The sequence below is a fragment of the Castor canadensis genome, chromosome 11 (genome assembly GCF_047511655.1).
Source record: "Castor canadensis chromosome 11, mCasCan1.hap1v2, whole genome shotgun sequence".
NCBI classification, from domain to species: domain Eukaryota; kingdom Metazoa; phylum Chordata; class Mammalia; order Rodentia; family Castoridae; genus Castor; species Castor canadensis.
Window position 1 is genome coordinate 5,884,545 of NC_133396.1, and position 22,372 is coordinate 5,906,916.

At 46.2% G+C, this 22,372-nt stretch overlaps 2 protein-coding genes and 1 non-coding gene across 4 annotated transcripts; 1 reads left to right on the forward strand and 2 right to left on the reverse strand.

Moving 5' to 3' along the window:
• Positions 1 to 84: 84 nt before the first annotated feature.
• Positions 85 to 4,686, reverse strand: Cdk3 (cyclin dependent kinase 3). 2 transcript variants are annotated; one of them, XM_020159341.2, is made up of 7 exons: positions 4,021 to 4,686; positions 3,630 to 3,707; positions 3,438 to 3,558; positions 3,173 to 3,343; positions 2,965 to 3,066; positions 1,976 to 2,179; positions 85 to 805 (listed from the first exon to the last, which is right to left on the reverse strand). In XM_020159341.2, the coding sequence occupies exons 1-7, from the start codon at positions 4,284 to 4,286 to the stop codon at positions 680 to 682; spliced, it is 1,068 nt and encodes a 355-aa protein (XP_020014930.1). In that variant the 5' UTR covers positions 4,287 to 4,686; the 3' UTR covers positions 85 to 679. The 2 variants fall into 2 exon arrangements, with proteins under 2 accessions (XP_020014930.1, XP_020014932.1); XM_020159343.2 differs by lacking the exon at positions 85 to 805 and adding an exon at positions 812 to 1,104.
• A 138-nt stretch (positions 4,687 to 4,824) lies between these two features.
• Positions 4,825 to 22,360, reverse strand: Ten1 (TEN1 subunit of CST complex). The gene is given in 5 exon segments (XM_020159348.2): positions 4,825 to 5,362; positions 5,365 to 5,471; positions 10,220 to 10,377; positions 13,281 to 13,378; positions 22,227 to 22,360. Coding segments are annotated over 4 exon segments (540 nt in total). The 5' UTR covers positions 13,370 to 13,378; positions 22,227 to 22,360; the 3' UTR covers positions 4,825 to 5,176.
• Positions 14,714 to 14,844, forward strand: LOC141414446 (small nucleolar RNA SNORA44). Its single transcript, XR_012439475.1, has one exon. It is a non-coding gene; the product is annotated as a small nucleolar RNA SNORA44 (small nucleolar RNA).
• Positions 22,361 to 22,372: the final 12 nt, after the last annotated feature.

Below are 22,372 nucleotides of genomic sequence, written 5' to 3' on the forward strand. Positions count from 1 at the left end.
ACCTCTACTTCTCCAGCCCTCTGTCTGTCTACCCCTTCTTGACAAGCCCATGTGTTCCCCATGAGCAGAATAAAGCCAAAAAACTCAGGAGTAAGTCACATTTATTTTCCATTTGTCAAGAGGAAGCAAACCTTAGCACATCTTTGATGAAGTGACAACTATATAGAATAGCCACAGGTATCCTGAGCTTCCCTGGCATCAGGAAACTGGTCCTTCTCCTCCCTCATCCCCTTCTGTTTAACTTGGGATTCTGAACTGGAACTCAACTCTTCCTGCAAAAATTTGAAATAAAAAAAAAAGACCACCAGGGGGCACCCTTTCCTCATGGACAAAGGAGCAGGTAAGTAGGAGAAGTGGCCTGCAGCCCAGGCAGGCTTCCTGCTCTCAACTTGGCACCTGTTGAAGTTCCAGTGCCAGGGGACTGGAAATCTAATGTATCTTCTTGTGTATGGAGCGTCTGTATGCGCCCCTATTTTGAAACTCTCAAACCCAACAAACAACAAAGAAACTTGTTAACCTTCTGGCAGGACTAACCCAAACTCAGCCCTCTGACGGCTAATGCAAAATTCCTTAGAGATTTACTCTCTACCCACATCCCCTCTCTGGGGAAGTAGTTGGGAAGGCAGCTGGAGAGAGCTGGAGTTGGGAGGCAGCAGCGGTGGGTGGGTCTCACATGTTCTCAGCGGCAAAAACGCTCCAGCACACAATGGCGGGGTGCTGGGTAGGGCTCAGTAGATGAGAAGTACGGATGGGCCAGGGCGGCCTTGGCTGAGATCCTCTGGCTGGGGTCGTACTGCAGGAGTTGCTGGGAAGGAAGGAGGCAGACAGAGGTTGGATCTGGATGTGACCAGGATGGGGAGAGGAATTCCCCTTCCAAGTCCCAGCTGGAGGGCCTGAGCCCCACAGTAGCTGCCTTCAAACCCAGAACTGCATGAAGCCGCTGCTTCCCAGATTTCAAGCCAGTCCAGATACTCCAGAATTTGTCCCAGAATTTGGGGACAAAGGGTCAGTTCTTATCCAGTCCTACAATTCACCCAGGTCTCCTTCAGAGAACCCAGTCCTTCCCCGTCTTTGCTGAGGACTCCAGGTCCCATCTGCTTCTGGCTGAGAAGAACACATGTGTGTCAGTCAGTATCAGAGAGCAGGACCTGAGCCTGTCCAGGGAGTATACTTGAGGCGGGGCCAGACATCCAAAGGGCAGAGAAAGAGGGACAGAGAAGCTAACAGGACAACAGGCCAGGTCTGTCCAGCTGTCTGTATTTGATTCCCTAAACTCAGGCAAGGTGTGTAAGGACCCACTGCTGTGGAGTTAAGTAGCATGGGGAAAGCAGGAGCTATGGTCATAAGTGCCTGCTGTCCTGCTGGCACTGAGTTGATAAATGACACTCTTAGACTTCTAGGGAGCTGAACACTCATCCTAAAGATGGAAATCCTGCTTTGCCTTCCCAACACCAGAGTAAAGACAGAAATGTGGCTTTGTGGGCTTTCTGAGGCCTTCTGGGAAGCCCAGGGGTCAAGATAGTGCCACAGGAAGGGTTAGTGAGGACAGTGGCAGGAGCCCAGGCAGTAGGGAACATCCTGCTTAAAGACCAACCACTGAGCAAGGCATTATGGGGGAAACCAAGGCAGGGAAGCACTCCATTTAGAGGGGCAGTGAAGCCCACAAGGGAGAGTATTCAGAAACAGAAGGCAACTAGTTAAAAAAGGGCAAGTGCCATGGTATAAAAACAGCTAACTAGATGAGTTTCACAAGGGAAGAGGAACATTGGACTTAGCACAGGAGAAGCTTCCAAATTGAACAGTTCAAAACACACAGAGAGACAAGCTAGGGTGCACCAGGGTCAGGAAGGAGGACTCAGGAAGGGTCAGTGTGAACTGAGAGGGGTAAGTTACATAAGAGGCTGGCTGATAAAGTGGATGCATGGGTTGGAGCAGCGCTGGAGCTAGTGTGCTATTCTTGCCCACCTGTACCTACCATGAGCAGCTCCTTTCCCTGTGGCTCCAGGCTGGGCACAGTCTCCTCCAGCCCCTGGCTGGTCCACTTGGGGAAGCTGCCCTTATAGTCAGGCAGCTGGGTGACTCCTGGCCATGTGGCTTCACTGGGTGTCCCCAGGGTCCGAAAGATACGAAAGAGCTGGTCAATCTCAGAGTCACCAGGAAACAGGACTTTGCGAGTCACCTGAACAGGGAAGAAGCATTACCACATTCTGCAGGATGCTAGTCAGGCACAGTGGCTCAGGCCTATGACTCTGGAAACTTGGGAGGCAGAGATTGGGAAGATTGCCAGCGTGGGAGAAAAAGTCAGCGAGAATCCATCTAACCGATAAAGCCAGGCATGGTGGCACATACCTGTCATCCCAGCTATGCAGGAGACATAAATAGGATCACAGTCCAGGCTGGCTGGGGCAAAAACATGAGATCCTATTTGAAAAATAACTAAAGCAAAAAGGACTGAGGGTTGGCTCGAGTGGTAGAGTGCTTGCAAGAGCGAGGCCCTAAAATTCAAACCCCAATAGTGGAAAAAAAAAAAAAAAAAAAAAGGGTAAGTCTATACAAGTGGCCAGAACAAGGGAGCAATCTTCAGGATATCTTTCCCAGGGTTGTGCTTAGAATTCTAGTCTTTTCTGGAATACGGCTGGCTCCCCAGTCCTTCAGCCAGTCCCAGACACCCCTCGACCCACCTCTAACAGAAGTATCAATGAGCTTCCCCAGCAGGTCCTCCTTATGGCTTTCCTGGGGCCATACTTTGCTCCACCCTCCCTCTCTTTTTTTAAGACTGTAGTATTCCTACTTATGCCTTCTACATAGCTGGGATTTCAGGCATGTACCACCATGCCTGGCTGAAAGGCTCTTTTCCATTTCGGTTTTTTGCAGTGTTGGGGATCAAACCCAAGGCCTTGAGCAGGCTTAGGCAAGAGCTCTACCACTGAGATACACCCCCAGCCCAGCCTGTCCCCTCTCTACCATCTCTGCAAAGATGCAACCAATGCTCCAGATGTCCACAGCCGTCGAATAAAACTTGCAGCCCAAGAGGATCTCAGGGGCGCGATACCACAGTGTCACCACCTATAGGGGCAAGAAAGAAACAGCGTCATTCAGGGTGGCTTGAGTACACAGCGGGGTGGGGGTGGGGAAGACATTGGCTGCTCTTCTCTCCCCCGTCCTGCAGTACCTCATGGGTATAGGTTCGTAGGGGCACCCCGAAGGCTCGAGCCAGTCCAAAGTCAGCCAGCTTGATGGTTCCAAACTCATTAATAAGCAGATTCTGGGGCTTCAGGTCACGATGGATGACCCGATGAGAGTGGCAGAAATTCACCCCCTGCAGCAGTTGGAAGAGGTAGCTCTGCAGAAATGAGCCAGAGGGTAGCTGCTAAGCAGAAGTGTCTGGCAGGGGCTGGGTGGGGTGTCCCCTTGCCTACTCGCCCTTCCCTCAGCACCTTGACTAAATGCAGGGGGAGCTCTGAGGCCGGGGTGGAGTCAATGTACTTCTTCAGGTCTTGACTGAGGAACTCGAACACCAAGTACAGCTTCTTCTCTCTGTGTACCACGTCCAAGAGCCTGGCAGGGAGATACCCGTCAGGATGTGCTATTCTGAGCCCCAGCCTCCCCCACTTCCTTTCCCAGCTCACTTGACGATATTGGGGTGCTTCAGTTCTTTGAGCAAGGAGATCTCTCTGATGGCAGTGCTGGGGACCCCCTCGGTCTCCCTGTAGGAAAAGAGGGAACAGCAGCAGTGCGCACGGGCCCAAGATTCACTTCTGTGATCCTCGTTCCTATACGGTGGCCTGTCCAAGATGGGGGCCCAATGCTCCTTGGCACGTACTCCACAGAGCAAGGCCCACGGCTAAGGCTGCTCGGGACAGGGAGCAGGGGCAAGGACAGGTGAGGGCCACACCTATGTGGCTGCCCGGTGTAACTGGGCAGCACCTGGGAGAAGAGGTCAAGTGTCAACGCTTCAGATGAGAGGATGAACCGGGAACTCAAAGGGTGTGGTTTGCCCCAGGATGGAGAAGCACTCACAAATCCAGCCTGATCTTCTTGAGAGCCACGAGCTGCCCGGTCTCCTTGTTCTTGGCCTTATACACTACCCCATAGGTGCCCTCTCCAATCTTCTCTACCTTCTGGAACAAATCCATGTCCGCAGAGCTGCCGGGGAAACAGATGGTGCCGGGGCATTCGTGTCCCACACGCAGCACCCCTGCTGCCCTGCTCCAGTCTCTGTGTAACACCCTGCCCAGCCCCCGGCCAGGCTGCCCAGCTCTCTGCCCCCCCTGCCCACAGCCCATCCTGCTTGGGAAGCTGGCTCTGGACCCCAGCTGTCCCCTGCCCAGCCCCCGGCCCTGCCCCAGGCCTGGTGGCCACGGGTCAGCTACGGAATGCCGGAGGGCCCAAACTTCTGCCCGAGCTCCCGCCTCGGCCGGGCAAGGCCAGGCTCTGAGGGTGTACGACTGCCCAGAGGGGCTCACAGGGGTGGGTGACAGCCAAGGCAGAGGTCGGGGTAGGGAGGGGCTTCAGATGCCACACTCTTGCCCTAGGCCACAGGGTCAGGCCTTGGCCTGTTTGACGATGCTACGCCTCCTCTGAAGGCAAAACTTCAGCAACGGTGGTCCTTTTGGGTTCTAAGCCGCCCCCAGCACTCTCACGAGGTCCCCAGCGTCCTCCCCTCAGGCTCCCAGCCCAGAATTCACCACAACTCCTGAGCAGGCTGCGGCCTCAGTCAGGTGGGCTGCCTGCCCCGTGGCTCCCCCTCCTGGCCCAGGCTGGCGCTGCGCCACATGCACACGAGGCGAGGTCACGCCCACTGGGCCTTTATTCTTGAGGAGGTTTTTATTTTTATTTTATTTATTTATTTATATTGCGGTACTGGGGTTTGAACTCAGGGCCTACACCTTGAGTCACTCCACTAGTCCTTTTTTGTGGTTTTTTTTCTTTTTTTTTCCCAAGGTTAAGAGTCTTTCGAACTATTCTGCCTGGGCTGGCTTCGAACTGAGATTCTCCTGACTTCTGCCTCCTGAGTAGCTAGGATTACAGGTGTGCGTCACCAGCACCTGGCTTCATGAGGACTTTCTGAACCCTCCAAGACCCCACACCAGGGGTCTGGAGCTCGCTGCCTGTAGCCTCCAGGAAAGAGGGCATATCACACCTTGATACCTACTCTGTCATATCTGGAACAATCTCAAATTCTGGGAAGGGGCTGGATTAACAACCCTGTCCCTCTCCTTTCTGGTCCCAGACAAAGACTGTCACTTGGGGAAGTGCCTACACTCTGCAATGGCTCCAGGGAGTCTGGGCTCAGGAGCAGGTGTGGGGTGGGGGGGGCGGGGGTTAGGGGGGTTAGGTTGGTGTTTCCTAGTGGCTGCTGTCCCTCTCTTGCTGGTACAGTCTCTGCTCCTGGATGGCTCGTTCTAACAAGGGCAGATTCATTCCCTCCACACAGGTCAGCACCCGGGCCTTCACCACGGAACCTCCATCTGAAAGACACAAAAGCCAAGATACTAGCAACAGCAGCAACTCACTCTGCCAATGCTTCTGGATGTTTCACCAACTTGCTTGGTACTGAGTGTTGGCAGCCAAGGGTGGAGGCAAGATGGTAGCACAAGAGGTATTGGCAATTTGTCCTCTTGCGTTCAGAACTGTGAGCCTGCCATGCAGTGCAGCACGTCGAGAACTTAGAAAGCAGCTTGAAGCCAGGCATGGTAGCTTACACCTGTAATCCTAGCCACTCAGGAGACAGAGATCGGGAGGATCACAATTCAAAGCCAGCCAGGGCAAAAAGTTTGAGTAAGTCCCCATCTCAACCAATAAAAAGCTGGGGTGTGGTGATGTGCATCTCAGCTACCTGGGAAGCAGACATAGGAGGAACACGGTCCTAGTTAAATGCAACATCCTATTCAAGAAATACCTAAAGCAAAAAGGACTGGGGGTGTGGCCCAAGTGGTAGAGCACTTGCCTGGCAAGAATAAGGTCCTAAGATCAAGTCCCAGTAAAAAGGGCAATCTGAACATCCCCACTTTACCGGGGGGGGGGGGGGGTGGCTGGAACACGTACCTCTATTTCATACTTTTGCCATCTTATCCTTTTGCCTCCTTAGATTCTTTTTTTTTCCCCTAAAGAAGGCAGTGCTAGTTCCTAAAACTACCCCTCTGAAATCATCTAAATGCTGCTTGCAGCACGTAGCTGGTAGGGGACAGGAGGTCTGTTCTGCTACTGGCTGGTGATTGGTTTGGCAATACTAGGGTTTGAACTCAGGGCCCTGAGTTTGCTAGGCAGGAACTCTACCATGTGAGCCACACCCCAAGCCCCCTCCTTAGGTTCTGAGTGCCCAGGGTTGAGGAGGCTCTTTGTGGGAACGGCCCCTTTGGCATCTTAGGATGTCTTCTGGGAAATCAGGATATAGACCCATATTCAGTAAACCCAAGGGGCTGAGTTCCAGATGAACTTGGCCTTATAGGGGAAAGTCATCCCACCCTGGATGAAGAGTTGGGGGGGGCAGCTTCTACTGGATGCAGTGGTGACCTGATAAATAACATCAATGTTCAGGTGACATCAAACCAAAAAGATACTGGGCTGGCGGAGTGGCTCAAGTGGTAGAGTCCCTGCCTAGCAAACACAAAACCCTAAATTCAAATCTCAGTACTACTGTGTTGGCCTCAAACTTCAATCCTCCTAATCTCTGCCTTCTGAGTAGCAGGGATTACAGGTGTGAGCCACCAGTGCCCAGTGGATGACTTCTTATTGGCTTTATTAGAGTGGTACTTGGACAGGAACCTGTCGGTGCCCTTAGGTAGGAGGGAGCCCTCTTCTTAGTCTGCAGGGGAGGAGCTAAGGACAGGTGTGGGTATATATCATTTTTGAGGCGGAGGGAGTGCTGCCTGTGGTCCCAGTTTTAACTGGGGTGTAATTCGTGAGATAAGGCAGGCATGCAATGGTAATCCCAGCACTGGGGAGGCTGCGGCAGGATGATCTCTTGAGTTCAGAAATTTGAGATCAGCCTGTGTAACACAGAGAGATCCCATCTCAAAAAAATAAGTAATGCTGGAGACGTAGCTCAGTGGTAGAGTGCTAGCCTAGTATGTGCAAGGCCCTGGGTTCAATCTTCACCACCACACACACACACACACACACAAAAGAGTAAGTGGAGATTAAAAAAAGAGGTGAGGGAAATTTCTGAGCAGGACAGGGAGGTGAGGAAGTAGAGGGTTTATATAGCAGGTGAATGCTTGAATAGGTGTCATGGAGCCTGGGAGGGGACTGACCAGGACATATGCAAGGACTTCCAGGCAGTGTAGAAGGGCCCAGAAAAGAGACGCTAACATTTCTGTGTTCCAACATCACAGAGCTTTGTGATCTTTCTGCATTTATCAGCCAGTGTGACCAGACAGAACAGAAGCAGGAAGGATAGAAGGGCAGAGCCCTCTACCATGAAAGTGGCTGAAATGGTACTTGAGGCCCAGCCGGTGGTGGGGGGAGAAAATGTGAGAGCAAACCCAGGTGTCCTAAGTCCACAAGCACCAACAGGGCAGAAGAAGGATGTAGTGCAAGAAGGGTGAAAGAAAGGGTAGGCCAATACTGAGAGCAAAGTTTCAGCAGCAGAGGCGGGCGGTTCTGGAAAGACCAGGTCCAAGGTCCGGGGTGGGTGTGGAAGGCAGAAGCAGAGCAGAGATGAAAGGTGGTGTAACCGGTTGGCAGCAGGGGGAGGAAGACAGGTATGCCATGACACACCTGAGGAACAGGAGGATCCTGGCCCTACCTCTGGGTGTGGCGGGGTGTGTGGCGTGGGAGCTTAAGCAGGCCCAGTTGGCCCATGGTGGGGGCGGGGGGGAAGAGAGAGGAGGCCAGCTTTTGAGAAATCTCAAAGAGATAAGGATGGCACAAATACACCAGAGGACACTATAGGAAGGTTTCCAAGACCAAGCAGGATACAGGTGTGAGAGGGAAGAAAACAAGAATACTGTGGATTTATGACACCAGCTGGAGGAAGCCACCTGCTGCCACCAAGTCACCTGCTCCTTCACTAAGGAGAACAGGTCCAGATGGTAGAAAGAATGACTCCTAGTATTCTACACCAAAGCAGCATGACCATGATTGAGGACAATTAAATGCATATTGCAAAATAGCTAACAGAGAAGATTTTGAATGTTCCCAACACAAAGAAATCACACACATTTGAGGTGGTAGACCAGCCACTTATTCTGATCTGATCATTGCACATTGTATACACTGTACCCCATAAATATGTACAATAACCACGTGTCAATTTTTTAAATATTAAAAAAAAGAGAAACCTTCAGATTGGGGAAAAGTATGCCCCACACCTCCATCTCTGGGCAGGAAGTGTCTGAGCCTGTAGACGGTACCCACAGAATTTATCCGAGGCTGGTGCTACTTTGCCTTTTCTGTCTCTGAGCTAGCTCTTGATGTGAAAATGTCAGAGAGGTGACTTTAGATGGCCTCTCCTTTTTCCTCGGATCTGTTGACCTGGGCACAGGGCAGGATCCACGTCTGATTGATCCTTGTGAAAGAAGCCACTGTGCAGCCTGCCCAGGTGAGGATCAGGACCGCCATGGCCACGCTTGGCTCTCACAGTTCCCACCATCCTCATCCTCTCTATTTTGTCATGCCGGCTGTGAAAGGTGTGCTGTATTACACAGAAAATCAAAAGAAAGTATCTCCGGAGAAAAACTCCCAAACAGACAGTTTGGGATGTAAATAATGAGACACAGTCATCGAGCCAGTGGCTGCTTTGTCTGATCTTCATTAGGTTCAGGTTCAGGTTCTGTTTTTGTTGTTTTGCAGGAACACTTCAGACATGGTGCTGTTTGTGCCTTCTTCATGCATCACATGGGAAGCATAAGAAGTCTGATCGTTCCACTCTTTGTAATGTTTAGATTGATCGGGCCGCTCCCTTCATGACAACCTTTTCATCAATCTTTTATCTAATGATAGCAGCAGCCAGCAATGATTGTTGCCTGGATTTGTTATTCATCGGGGCTTATAAAAACTGTTGACTTTTGGGCTAGGGGTTTGGCTCAGTGGTAGAGCTTGCCTAGCATATACAAGGCCTTTGAGATGATCTGCAACCCAACAAAAAAATTAAATTAAAAAATGGTAAACAGTTGGGTGCTGGTGGCTCATGCTTGTGATCCTAGCTCCTCAGGAGGTAGAGATCAGGAGGATCACAGTTCAAAGCCAGTCCAGGCAAATAGATTGAGAGACCCTATCGAAAATACCCAACACAAAAAAGGGTTGGTGGAGTGGCTCAAGGGATAGAGCACCTACCTAGCAAGTGTGAGGTCCTGAGTTCAAACCCCAGTACTGAAAAAAAAAACAAAACAAACAAACAAAAAAAACAGAACAAGTACTGGAAGGTAACATGCCAAAACAGTAATAGTGAATGCCTCGGAGAAGAATGACAGGTGACTTTTTCTGCTTCTTTACACTTTTAAAATTCTCTACAATGAGCATTATACTGGGGTGGGGGAAAGAAAAGCTTGAAGAAGAGAAAAAACAGACACACAAAAATAACAGAGATAAACCTCATGGGAGCAGAAAAAAGCTACTGACCTCAAAGGCTCTGTGGCATCTTACAAGGTCAGTCACAAAGAGAGGCAAAGAGTATCTTCAACTTTCTCTCTCTCTCTCTCTCTCTCTCTCTCTCTTTTTCAGTGGTGGGGATGGAGTCTAGGGCCTCATGCATGCTGGACAAGTGCTCTACCACTGAGCTACACTCCAACCTTCAACTCTTGATGTCAGAGAGCTTTTTCTAGTCTACATTTATTCCTTCTCTAGCATTTTGTTTCCCTTTTCCCGACTTCCTGGCCTATTATTATAGCCCCATCCTCTCTAAGTCTTGCTTTTCTCATTCATGAAATAACAATAAGATGCAGATAAAGGGCGTGTGGGCAAATTAAAAAAGATCTAAGTCAACCACCTCACACTAGGAATGTGCAAATAATAGTTCTTTAGAAATTTGTGGCTTCTCTCTCCTTTTTCTTTTCCATGATGATCACATCTTCACTATCAGTCTCTTTGGCCAGTCACTCTGGGTCCAAATCACACCTGTTTGCCAGGAGTTCTTGACTTTGTGGATCAATTTGGAAGCAATGTTAAGCTCAGTAAAGGACACCTGGTTTGGCTCACAAAACCAGGCCCATTCCTAATTCATGAGTTACCCAAAAGATGACCCAGAGACAGCCAGGATGTATGAGGCTCGGCTTACCCTCCTGGTGCTCAAGCTCCCCAAGGACCATGTACAGGGAGCCCACCTGGGCCTGGAATGGCTCCACCAGCTTGGTGCAGACAAGCACCTGGTGCTGATCAGATCCGTGCTGCGCCGTCAGAGTCACTCGAGACTGCGTCATGTCGTAGAGGTACAATCTGGAGGGAAAGGGAAATGATATGGCAATCTTCTGCCCACACACAGAACCACCATCAAGCTCAAAGGTTTTGGGAAGCCAATAAACCCCTGGAAATCCATGATCGGCCTGAGTCTATTCTGAGAAATAAAAACAGAAGCAAAAAATCAGGACAAATGTTTTCAGACTACGCTGTAGACTGAGAAATGATTGCCTTTTGATTTTCTTCCCCTTAATGGCCTTGTTTTGCGTGTGTGTGGTACTGACGTTTGAACTCAGGGCCTACACTTTGAGCCACTCCACCAGCCTTTTTTTGTGATAGGTTTTTTCAAGATAGGGTCTCACAAATTATTTGCCTGGGCTGGCTTCAAACTGTGATCCTCCTGATCTCTCTGCCTCTTGAGTAGCTAGGATTGCAGGTGTGAGCCACCAGGAATTTGTTTGTTTGTTTGTATTTTGGCAGCACTGGGGTTTGAACTCAGGGCTTCACACTTGCTAGGCAGTCATTCTTACTGCTTGAGCCACTCCATCAGCAAATGGTATCATTTAATGAACAGAAGCATTTTGCTGATGTTCCATGCATTCATTTTTCTTGTGTGTCTTTCAATTTCTGTGTCTTAGGCTAAGAGATGTGCCAATTGTAAGATTACGAAATTACCTTCCTTTTTATTTCTGGATGAGACAGAGTTTTAGCTTGGATATCTGAGATCCAGTACAAATTATTATTTTTTGCATGAGTGAGGTAGGAGCCAAGGTGTTTTCCCCCTATAAGAATACTAGTAGTTTAAGCACTATTTGCTGAAATATTATCCTTTCTCCACTGAATTACACTGATATCTTTGTCAAAAATTAATAGAGAGGCCAGGTATGGTGATGCACACATATAATACTAGCAATCAGGAAGCTGAGGCAGGAGGATTGTGAGTGGGAGGTCGTCTTGGACTACATAGTGAAACTCTGCTTAAAAAAAAAAAAAAAAAGCCAGGCATTGGTAGATCATGCCTGTAACCCTAACTACTCAGGAGGCAGAGATCAGGAGGATCATGGTTCAAAGCCAGCCTGGGAAAGTAGATCGTGAGCCACTATCTCAAAAAAACCCACCACAAAAAAGGACTGGCGGAGTGGCTCAAGGTGTAGGCCCAGAGTTCAAACACATTTCCACACACAAAAAGATGATACCCATGTAAAAAAATCAATACAGAAATGGTTAAATAAATTATGGCCCAGTCATGCATCATTTACCAACCAGCAGACGTTCTGAGAAATGAGCCCCTGGGTGATTTCATCATTGTGCAAACATTATAGAGTACACCAATACAAACCTAGATGGCTAAACAGCCATCTAGCTTTGGAACTGGCTTTGAACTGCAATCCATTTACGCTATATGGCATAGCCTATTGTTCCCAGGCTACAAACTGTACTATACCATTACTATACTAAATACTTACACAGTTTGGCACAACAGCAAGCATTTGGTATCTAAATATATGTAGACATAGAAAGAATACTGTAAAAATTTTTCAGGCCCATTATCATATGTGCAGCTGGCTGATGAACCAAACGTTATACAGTATATAACTGTTTATCTACACACAAGTGAACTGTTAAAAAAGCCTCTGCAGATTCATTCACAAAATGGGCCTATTAAAAAAAGTGATAGTTCACGCCTGTAATCCCAGCACTTGAGAGGCTGAGGCAGGAAGATCATGAGTTCCAGGCCAACCTGGACTACATAGCAAGACCCCATTTCAAAAACAAAACTCTGATCGTGTGTGTCTGTCCATTTGGCATGGAAGTGGTTCTACGACACATAGTTGTTTTGTTTTCTGTGGTTGAACTCAAGGCCTACACTGTGAGCCACTCTACCACCCCTTTTTGTGAAGGTTTTTTTTTTTGAGATAGGGTCTTGAGAACTATTTGCCCTAGCTGGTTTCGAACCTCGATTCTCCTGATCTCTGTTTCCTGAGTAGCTAGGATTACAGGTGTGGGCCACCAGTCCAGCCTACGATACATAGTTAAGTAAGAAAATAAATGGAACAAGATGGTAATACAATAGGCTCACATAGATTAAAATATTTCCTCGTGTGTGTGCATATATGTCTGCAAGATGCTCCCCTATGATTCGTATGTCCTGGTGACCACTTCTGAGTGCAGTGCCTTACCCTACTCAAGAGGGCTGACCAGAGTGATGCTGTGGAATGCCCAAGAGTGACTTCTGAAGCTAGGGCCTGAAACACACTGTGACTTGTACCTGTTCTGTCTCTTGGAGCCCTCATTCTGGGAGAAGCTGCCGTGGCAGAAGGACCTTCACACAGAACTATGAAGAAAGGCTGAGTCGTCATACAAACAGCCAGTGCTAATTCTCCAACCATGTCAATGAGTCACCTTGGAAGCAGATCCACCAGTCCCAGATAAGCCTCTGGATAACCACAGTCCTGGCAGGCATCTTTTTTTTTTGTTACTGGGGATTGAACTCGGGGCTTCCTGCTTGCTAGCAGGTGCTCTACTGCTTAAGCAATGCCTCCAGCCCTCTGTTGGACATCTTGTCTTTGACTTCACCTGACACCTTGAGCCAGAACCACCTAATAAAGCTGTTAAGCTGTCCCCAAATTCCTGTGAGATGATAAACATTTATTGTCATTTTAAGGCACTAAATTTGGAAGTATAAACACAGTATATATTATATATAAAAGTACATAAAGGTAACCACAAAACATTAGCAGTGGTTGTCGAGAGAATGAGATTGTTTTCTTTCTTTACTCTGTTGTGAATTGTCTGTATTTTTAAAAATAAGCCATGTACATTAGTTTTTAGCATTTTTTCACAATTGGATTACATTTTAATAAAACTATTTTAATTTTTTTGAGTGGGGCTATTTAAACAGTCCCCTCCCACACACCCCAAGTGGAAAGAGCCACTCTTACCTGCCGAATGTTCGGAGTGCATCCCCATCAGGGACCTGTCCAGCACTGACCTCCCAGGGGAGGTAACAGATCCCAGGCTTAGGCAGCATTCTTGGCACCTGTAACCAAACAGCTGGGATGGATTTTGGAAGATTCCTGATAAACCAAGCAGACCACAGGACAGAAGATCAGGAGACACATGAGAATAGCCACATCTGGAAGACTAGTTTCAGTTGGGAGGGTTATAAAAATAAAAAATTTTGGATAGTTATGAATTCACACAGACACACGCACACACACACACACACACACGAGCTATGTGGAGATGTGTCATTCATTCTCACTCCCAGCTCAATGCAATCCACTCCCCACCAATTCAGTTAAGCAGGGTCTGTAAAGGAGCAGATATTACCCATTCTTGGTTTTGTGTGCCACAGGATCTGTGCTTTAACTTTTCAACTCTGCCGTTACAGTTGAAAATAGCCATAAATAATACACAAATATATGAGCCTGACTTGTTCCAATCAACCTCTATTCACAAAAACGTGGCAAGCTGAAGTTGACCCATGCTGAAGGTTGCCATCCTCTGACCTAAAGGAAACCGTTCCAATTAATTTCCTCTATATCCTTCCAGTGTATCTTTATGCAAACAAAACCAAATATGAGTATGTATTCCTTTCTCTCTCCCTTAACAAGGAAGAGAACACACTTGCTCTGAATCTTGCAGGCCAGTGGCCTTTCTACATCTTGCTTTATCACTTAAAAGATTTCTACACTGTCACATAGTTGTACATTACAGATTCTTCATTTGCTTTAAAATAAATATTTCTTTTTGGTGGTACTGGGGTTTGAAGTCTGGGCCTCACACTTACTTGTTTTAAATAAACTCTTTATTTTAGAATAGTTTTAGATTTATTAAAAATTTGCTGCCTAGAGCTGAGAGCTGATGTTCATACCTATTTGGAAGGCTGACATCGGAAGGATTTCGGTTCAAGGCCAGCCTGGGCAAATAGCTCACGAGAGCCCCATCCCCAAAACAACCAGAGCAAAATGGACTGGAGGTGTGGCTCAAGTGGTAGAGAGCCTGCTTTGCAAGCGTGAAGCCCTGAGTTCAAACTCCAGTCACACACACACACACACACACACACACACACACACACAAATTTGCTGCCTAAGTATGCATCAGGTGCTGGGTTTGATCCCATGCACTGAAAAAAAAAAATTACAAAGATGGTGCAGAGAATTCCTGTATCCAACCCACTCAGCTTCTCCTGTTTGTAACAGCTTACAATGGTACATTTGTCACAATCAATACTTTCCACCTGTCTTTCATGAAAACTATATGCCAAGCAGCCACCTGCCAAGAAGCAGAGCCAAGCCAGCCATCAGGGGCACACACACCTGTAATCCCAGGCACTCAGGAGGCTGAGGCAGGAGGATCTCAAATTCAAGGACAGCCTGGGCTACAGAATAAGACACTGAATCAACAAACAAAACAACAACTATATATAAAAGCAACCTGGAGAGACTTCGACAGCTCAGGTCACCACAACACCTGCAGCTGCCACTCGCTTTTCCTACGATGTGTTAGGAAAAAAAAAAAAGAAACAAACAAAATAAAATCCAAAACAACAAGAAGAACAACAAAAACCTGGAAGCAGAAGAATGGAGAGTCTGAGGCCAGCCAGGGCAAGAACCTATTTCAAAAATAAAAAAATAAAAATAAATGAAAGGGTTAGAGGGGAGTAAGTTAAGGGGTGGAACACAAAGCCCTAGTTTCATTCCCCAGCACCACCAAAAAATAAATGAATAAGAAAGAAGCAGAGCCAAAGTAAGGCACAACTGTACTTCCCACACTCTGCTGGGGCACCCTGACACGCTTAATGTATTGAAACATAAGGCCAGCACACCACAAGAGTGTCCTATATAAAGCCACTGTGAAAGCCCTCTTCTTTCCTCAGCACCGCAAATAAAAAAAAATAAATAAGTTTAAGGGATGGTGGCGTGGCTTAAGTGGGAGAGCATCTGCCTAGCAAGTGGGAGTCCTGAGTTCAAACCCCAATTCTGCAAAAAATAAATAAATAAATAAATAAAGATATAAGGCTAGGGGGTGTAACCCTTGAGGTCAATCCTCTGCACTGCAATAATAATAATAATAACAGATAAATAAAAAGAAGTCCTCTACTTTTTTGAGTAATGGCCCCCAAATATTCTCTAACTTAATCCATAACAATTTTATTTTCTTGCTTTTTCTTTTTGAGACAGGGTTTCAATATCAATACATAGTCCAGGCTGGCCTCAAATTTACAATCCTCCTGCCTTAGCCTTCTGAGAATTACAGATGCGCCACCACACCCAGCTCTTCAACTACAACTCTTTCTTTTTCTTTTTTTTTTTTTTTTTTTTGTGGTACAGAGGACTGCACTCAGGGCGTCCAGGTTGCTTGGCAGGCGCTCTACCACTTGAGCCACCTCCCCAGCCCTGTAACTATTTCTTGATAGAACAAGTAATTAGAGATAGCAACAAAGATAAAGGGTAAATAATTCTAAGATCTCTGCAGACAACTGACATGGCAACCTTACACCAGAAGTTGATCATACACTGCAATCTCAAATAATTGGCTTTATTATCTTCCAGGGAAGAGATCCCTGGGCAGCACTGCAGGTCAATGGATGACAGACAGTGGGCAGCATGCCAAGAACGGGTTTGACCTTGGTGGCTCAGGAACAACTGAGCCTAAATGCAGATGTCATGTCTGTCATCACTGTGGCCAGGAAGCAGAGCTGTCTCTGTCACCCAAAATGAAAGAGCCCCTAATCCTCTTTAGCATGACAGAAAAGCAAAAAGCAAAAGGAAACAAAAAAGAAATGACCAAAGGGGGAAAAAAGTAGTAGTCCCTGTTTGGGATGATGGGGGACAAGCCTATTCAGTGCAGCAAAAAGCTGGAAGTTCAGAATCTTCTTATATGCAAGCCAAGTGTGGTGGGACATGCCTTTAATCCCAGCACTTGGGAAGTGGAAGCAGGAAGACCATGAGTTCAAGGCCAGCCTGAAGCTACACATTGAAACTCTGTCTCAAAAGAACAAACAACTCCTGTCCTAAGGGACAGGCTAAAATGAAAAAGAGTAAACAACAATAATGACAAAAAGTGGTTTTGCCAATCTCAAGTACCATCTATATTATAAGCTAAGCTGTCCACATATTTGTCACTGCATTTATGTTTATTTTAAAGATTATCATATAGTAGGATTAACTCTGGGGCTACACACGTTTGTAAGGTTTTTCTCTCTTTTTAAAACTTTTACCTTTGTGATATTTACTTTGATGTTCATAAGTTTTAAATTCATTAATTTTTTAAAAATTGTAATTCGTTGTTGGCCTATGTTGCACAATGAATCCTTAGCATTAAGTCTCTGTGTATACCATGTTTTGAACTTTAGCCTCAAAAGATCAGCTTCCCAAGGACCTCTAGCCTACGTCTGACCTGTTGAGGGACTTTGCAGCTACCATAGCCTGAGCCAATTCCCCTAATCATCCCATTTCAAACAAGCACAACATTTTTTCCCTTTGTTTTGTTTTGTTTTGTTCTTTGAGATGGCCCCACTATGTAGCCCAGGCTGACCTCAAATTTGCCATCCTCCTGCCTCCACCTCCTAAATGCTGGGATTAGAGGCATGTGCCATCATGTTGGGTGTTCCCATCCACATATTTTTTTTTACTTCCATTTTATGGGGATTATTACAAATAGTAAATGTAATCCCAGCGAAATGAATTTTGTACTAACCAAATTAAAGGATTATTTTTACTACGACTTTAACAGTTTTGAAACCAACAGAATAGAAATGGATTCCTGGATGAACCATGAATGGATTCTAAAAATACCAGGTAGGATTGTGGGTACAGCCTGGTGGTAGAATACTTGCTAAGTAAGCGTGAGGTTCCAACACTCAAAAACAACAACAAAAAACCCAGACACTGGTGGCTCATGCCTATAACCCTAGCTACTTGGTTTTACTTTTTTTTTTTTTTTTTTTTAAACTTGGGGCCTCATGCTTGGTAGGCAGGTGCTCTACCACTTGAGCTACTCAGCCAGCCCCTAATCCTAGCTACTTGGGAGGTTGAGATTGGGAGGATCGTGATTCAAGGCCATCCGGCAAAATAATTTGTGAGACCCCCCCATCCCCAAAATAACCAGAGCAAAATGGATTGCTCAAGCAGTAGAGTGCCTGCTATGCAAGTACGAAGCCCTGAGTTCAAACCCCAGTCCCACCAAATAAATAAATAAATGAGGAAATCTGGACAGAAACAGACATGACTCAGGGAGAAGGTCATGTGAAGATAAAGGCAGACTTGGGTGATGTGAATCTAAGCCAAGGGACACCAACAATTGCCAGCTAGGTGGGAACAGATTCTCTCTCTCAGCCTTTCAAGGAGTCAACCCTGTGGACTTTTTTGGGGGAGGGTAGAGAACAGGACAGGGATGGGCTGTATAGCCCAGGACTGCCTCAAAGTCAAAACCCTCCTGCCTTAGCCTCCCAAGTGCAGCACCATGCCTGGATGTGGTCATCTTAAGCTTAGACTTCTGCTCTCCAGAACTGAGACAATAAATTTACGCGGTTAAGCCACCTGGTTTGTGGCACTTTGTAACAAGAGCCTGTGAAACTAATATCACCAATGTCATTGACTGGATTTTAGACCAGGAGAAAAATTGTGGTAAAGGACATTACTGGATAACTGCAAAAGAAATGCAGAGTCTAGCGTTACACCAATGTTAAATTGTCTTCATGGGTAATCATCCTGCAAATGTCCTGATTTTTAGGGAATATACACCAAAGAATTTATAAGTAAAGGAGGACTTCTGCAATGTTTTCCCAAATGGTTCGAAAATAAAAAGCAAGTAAACAGAGCTGACTGCAGGAGACAGATAAAGGAACTGTGGCAAAATGTTAACTAGCGAATCTAGGTGAAAGGTGTATTGCTTCTTTGTGCTATTCTTGCAAATCCTCGTATATATTTGAAAATATTTCACCAAGTTTGTGTCTTCATCTGAGAAAATATGTCACCAATTTCATGTCATCATCTAAGAAAATATTTCACCATGTACTTCATGCTGAGTACACTCACTGCCAGCACTACATTCAGAGTGGCAAAGGACAAAACTGCCATTCAGTTTAAAGATTTCAGTTGACTTTCTTTTCAATTCTAACTCAGGTAACACTTCCTCCATAAAATGGAGTAAATGTTCTGATGGACTGAGCAGAAGAGGCTAGTTTTACAGATAAGAGTAGGGCTAAAAAGACAGAAATAAGGAATGAAAAGTGATTGCCTTAGAAAATAGGGATTAGGGAGGTAGAACAATAGAAAAATAACTGGCTAACACCAGGTCACTTCAGGTTACTTTGGTAAAAACTAAAGGATTAAGGACTGTAAGGAATAAAGCATGCTGATTGTTACCTTTCTTCTGATTTTTCAGATTCTCAGATCTAACAGCTTAGTCCTTATTTGGTGACTTTAGCACAAGTGACTCCTGAGTACTGAGATCATAGGCGTTCATACAACACCTGGATCATAGAACCTTTCCTTTCCGTTTTTTTTTTTTTTTTTTTGGCGGGGAGGAAGGGGAAGGTGCAGTACTGAGGTTTGAACTCAGAGCCTTGAACTCATACTCTACCACGTGAGCCATGCCTCCAGCCCTTTTCACTCTGGTTATTTTGGAGCTAGGGTCTCACTTTTTGCTCAAGCTGGCCTGGACCTTGATCCTTCTAGTTTAGTCTCTTGTCATAATTGGGATGAAAGGTAAGCACCACTGTGCCAGCTATTGTTTGAGATGGGTTCTCACAACCTTTTTTTTTTTTTGCCCGGGCTGGCCTCAAACCATGATCCTCCTCGGATCTCAGCCTCTCAAGTAGCTAGGATTACAGGGGTGAGCCACCAGGGTCTGGCTTAGAACATTTTGTTAATGAAACAATCAGGGAAACAGATTGGATTTACAGTGATATAAAGGAACTTCTGTTAATAGCCCAAGTGTAATTACAGTATGAAGATTTTAGAATTAGCTTGGAGATACATACTGAAAATATTTATGAGTGATATTGTAAGGGAATTGTTTAAAATTAATGTTGGGGAGTGTGGGTGAAGATATGGTTGATAATTTTTGAAACCAAGTGAGGAGTATATAGGGAGTTCATGTATCATTCCTTTACTTTTACACAAGTTTAAAAATGTCATTTTGATTGTCATATCATATAACTCCCTATTGAAAATGTATGAAAGACTTTCCATTGTAACTACAAGAACTGAAAGTCTTTACAAAATATGGCCAGCAATGTTACATGGAATTTCTACCCAGGCAAAGGGTTTGAACATCAACAGCCAGTTTTCCCTTTGAGATTTTTTTTTTTTTGTGGTGCTGGGGCTTGAACTCAAGGCCTTCACCTTGAGCCACTCCACCAATCTTATTTTTGTGAAAGGTTTTTTGAGATAGGGTTTCATGAAGTATTTGCCCTGGCTGGTTTCGAACTGCAATCCTCTTGATCTCTGCCTCCTTAGTAGCTAGGATTACATGTGTGAGTCATCAGCACCTGGCTTTCCCCCCGAGATTCTTTGAATTCCCTCTCCTTGCTGTTTCCAACAATTTGTACTATGGTTCTTACCCAATCATAATTAAAATCCAGAACTGAAATTCTGACCTCACTCTATGAAACACTGCCAAAGCTTTGACAGTATTTCCCTTTCATCCAGTAAGCAATAAACTCAGTTTTATTTTTAAAATGGCTTTTGTTGATTGTATTTGAGCACTAGCTTTTTTTCTTTTTTTTGTGGTGGTGGTGGTGGTGGTAGTGTGGGGTACTGGGATTTAAACCCAGGGCCTCATGCTTGCTAGGCAGAGCACTAGCTTTTTTTTTTTTTAATTTTTATTTTATTCATATGTGCTAACAATGTTTGGGTCATTTCTCCCCACATTCCCCCACCCCCTCCCTTACCCTCTCGACCCCTCTCTCCCCCCCCTTACCCCCTCACTACCTGGCAGAAACTATTTTGCCCTTATCTCTAATTTTGTTGAAGAGAGAGCATAAGCAATAATAGGAAGGACCAAGGGTTTTTGCTAGTTGAGATAAGGATAGCTATACAGGGAGTTGACTCACATTGATTTCCTGCGCATGTGTGTTACCTTCTAAGTTAATTCTTCTTGATCTAACCTTTTCTCTAGTTCCTGGTCCCCTTCTCCTATTGGTCTCAGTTGCTTTTAAGGTATCTGCTTTAGTTTCTCTGCGTTGAGGGCAACAAATGCTATCTAGTTTTTTCGGTGTCTTACCTATCCTCATATCTCCCTGTGTGCTCTCGATTTATCATGTGCTCAAAGTCCAATCCCATTGTTGTATTTGCCCTTGATCTAATGTCCACATATGAGGGAGAACATACGATTTTTGGTCTTTTGGGCCAGGCTAACCTCACTCAGAATGATGTTCTCCAATTCCATCCATTTACCAGTGAATGATAACATTTCATTCTTCTCATGGCTGCATAAAATTCCATTGTGTATAGATACCACATTTTCTTAATCCATTCGTCAGTGCTGGGGCATCTTGGCTGTTTCCATAGCTTGGCTATTGTGAATAGGAGCACTAGCTTTTGATAAGAGGAATAAAAAATAAAGTTCACAGTGACCTGGCTAAATGAAATCTTAGAGGCTTTAGCGGCTGGGGGTGTGGCTTAAATGGTAGAGTTGAGTTCAAAACCCACTACCACCAAAACAATAAGTAAACTAACAGCCTCATTAATAGTGCCTTGCCCAAGCATATTGGAGCCTGAGATCAAAGAAACAATAATCAATCATAATCGTCTTTAATTAAAACTTGGTATTTTGTTCATGGCAGGTTTTTTTTTTTTTTTCATTGATTTTTAAAAATATTGCCAGGCTAGGATGTAGCTCAGTGATAGAGCACTTGCCTAGCACGTGTCAAGCCCTGGGTTCATCCTCAGTACCCCCCCCACACACAAATTGCACCAAAATAATATTTTTGTGCTCCCTTAAATTTCGTATTCAAGGTGAAAGCCTCACTATTAACTATACCCAGTGTTACTGGAAAAAGAAAGTTATGTGTTCATACAAGGACAAATTAGGAAGTGGTAAAGGACGTGTGCTCTTTTTTGATGGTACTGGGGTCTGAGCTCAGGGCCTCACGCTTGGCAGGCAGGCACTCTACCACTTGAGCCATGCCCCCCACGCCCAGCCCATATACTAGAATTTTGGGGCACGTGGGCATTTTCCGCTTTGATGAGAACTGATAACGCAAACTGAAGTTTGGACTCCAAGAGCTCTAAGAACTGCCAGGGTTCTTGTTTGTTTTCCAGTTGTTGTTGCTCAGGTGCTGGGGATTGAACCCAGGGCCTCACACACTGGACAAGTGAACTATATCCCCAGCCCAGAACTGCCAGTTCAGGGCGAAAAGTCTCAAAACCAAGGCAGAGGTCTCAGAGCAGCACAGCCAGCTCGATCTCACTCTAAATCCAAGATCACTCCATAAACGGGGAACCCCGAGGCCCACAACTCTGGTATCAAAGACGCTATTATCTTAACAGAAGATAATGAACCCTATTCCCAATGAGACCTTTGTCCCCATTGCTTTTTTCTCTAATCTGGGAGGCTTCAGAGAAACCCTACAATTATCCCTCGTAATGCCTGCAGGGCCCAAGAACCCCACTCCCCCTCTTATTTCCGGGGAGGGTTTAGCGCGCGGACCCGGAAGCCTTGAGGCAGGTGAGACCTACGGCGCAGGCGCACTCCTTCCTCAGGCGCGTTGTCCCGCCCCCACCCCGAGTCCCCCAGTCAACCTGTTTGCGGCGTCGCCGGACCTCCAATTCCTTCTTTCCGCCCGGGGCGGTCACGTGATGCGGGAAGGGCGTGACCCCTAAAATACCTCACTCTCACCCCCTCCCGCTCCGGTCAATTTCTTGACCTTCTACCTGTGTGCCCTTGGCGAGACGCCGCTCGGGGAACTCCCCTGGCGAGGACCAGGGGATTCGTCCACCCGGCGGGCGGCCCCGGCGCGGGTGCCACCTCCCTCCAACGTGTCGCCCCCTACGGCCGCAGTGGGTCACGCGCGGAGGGG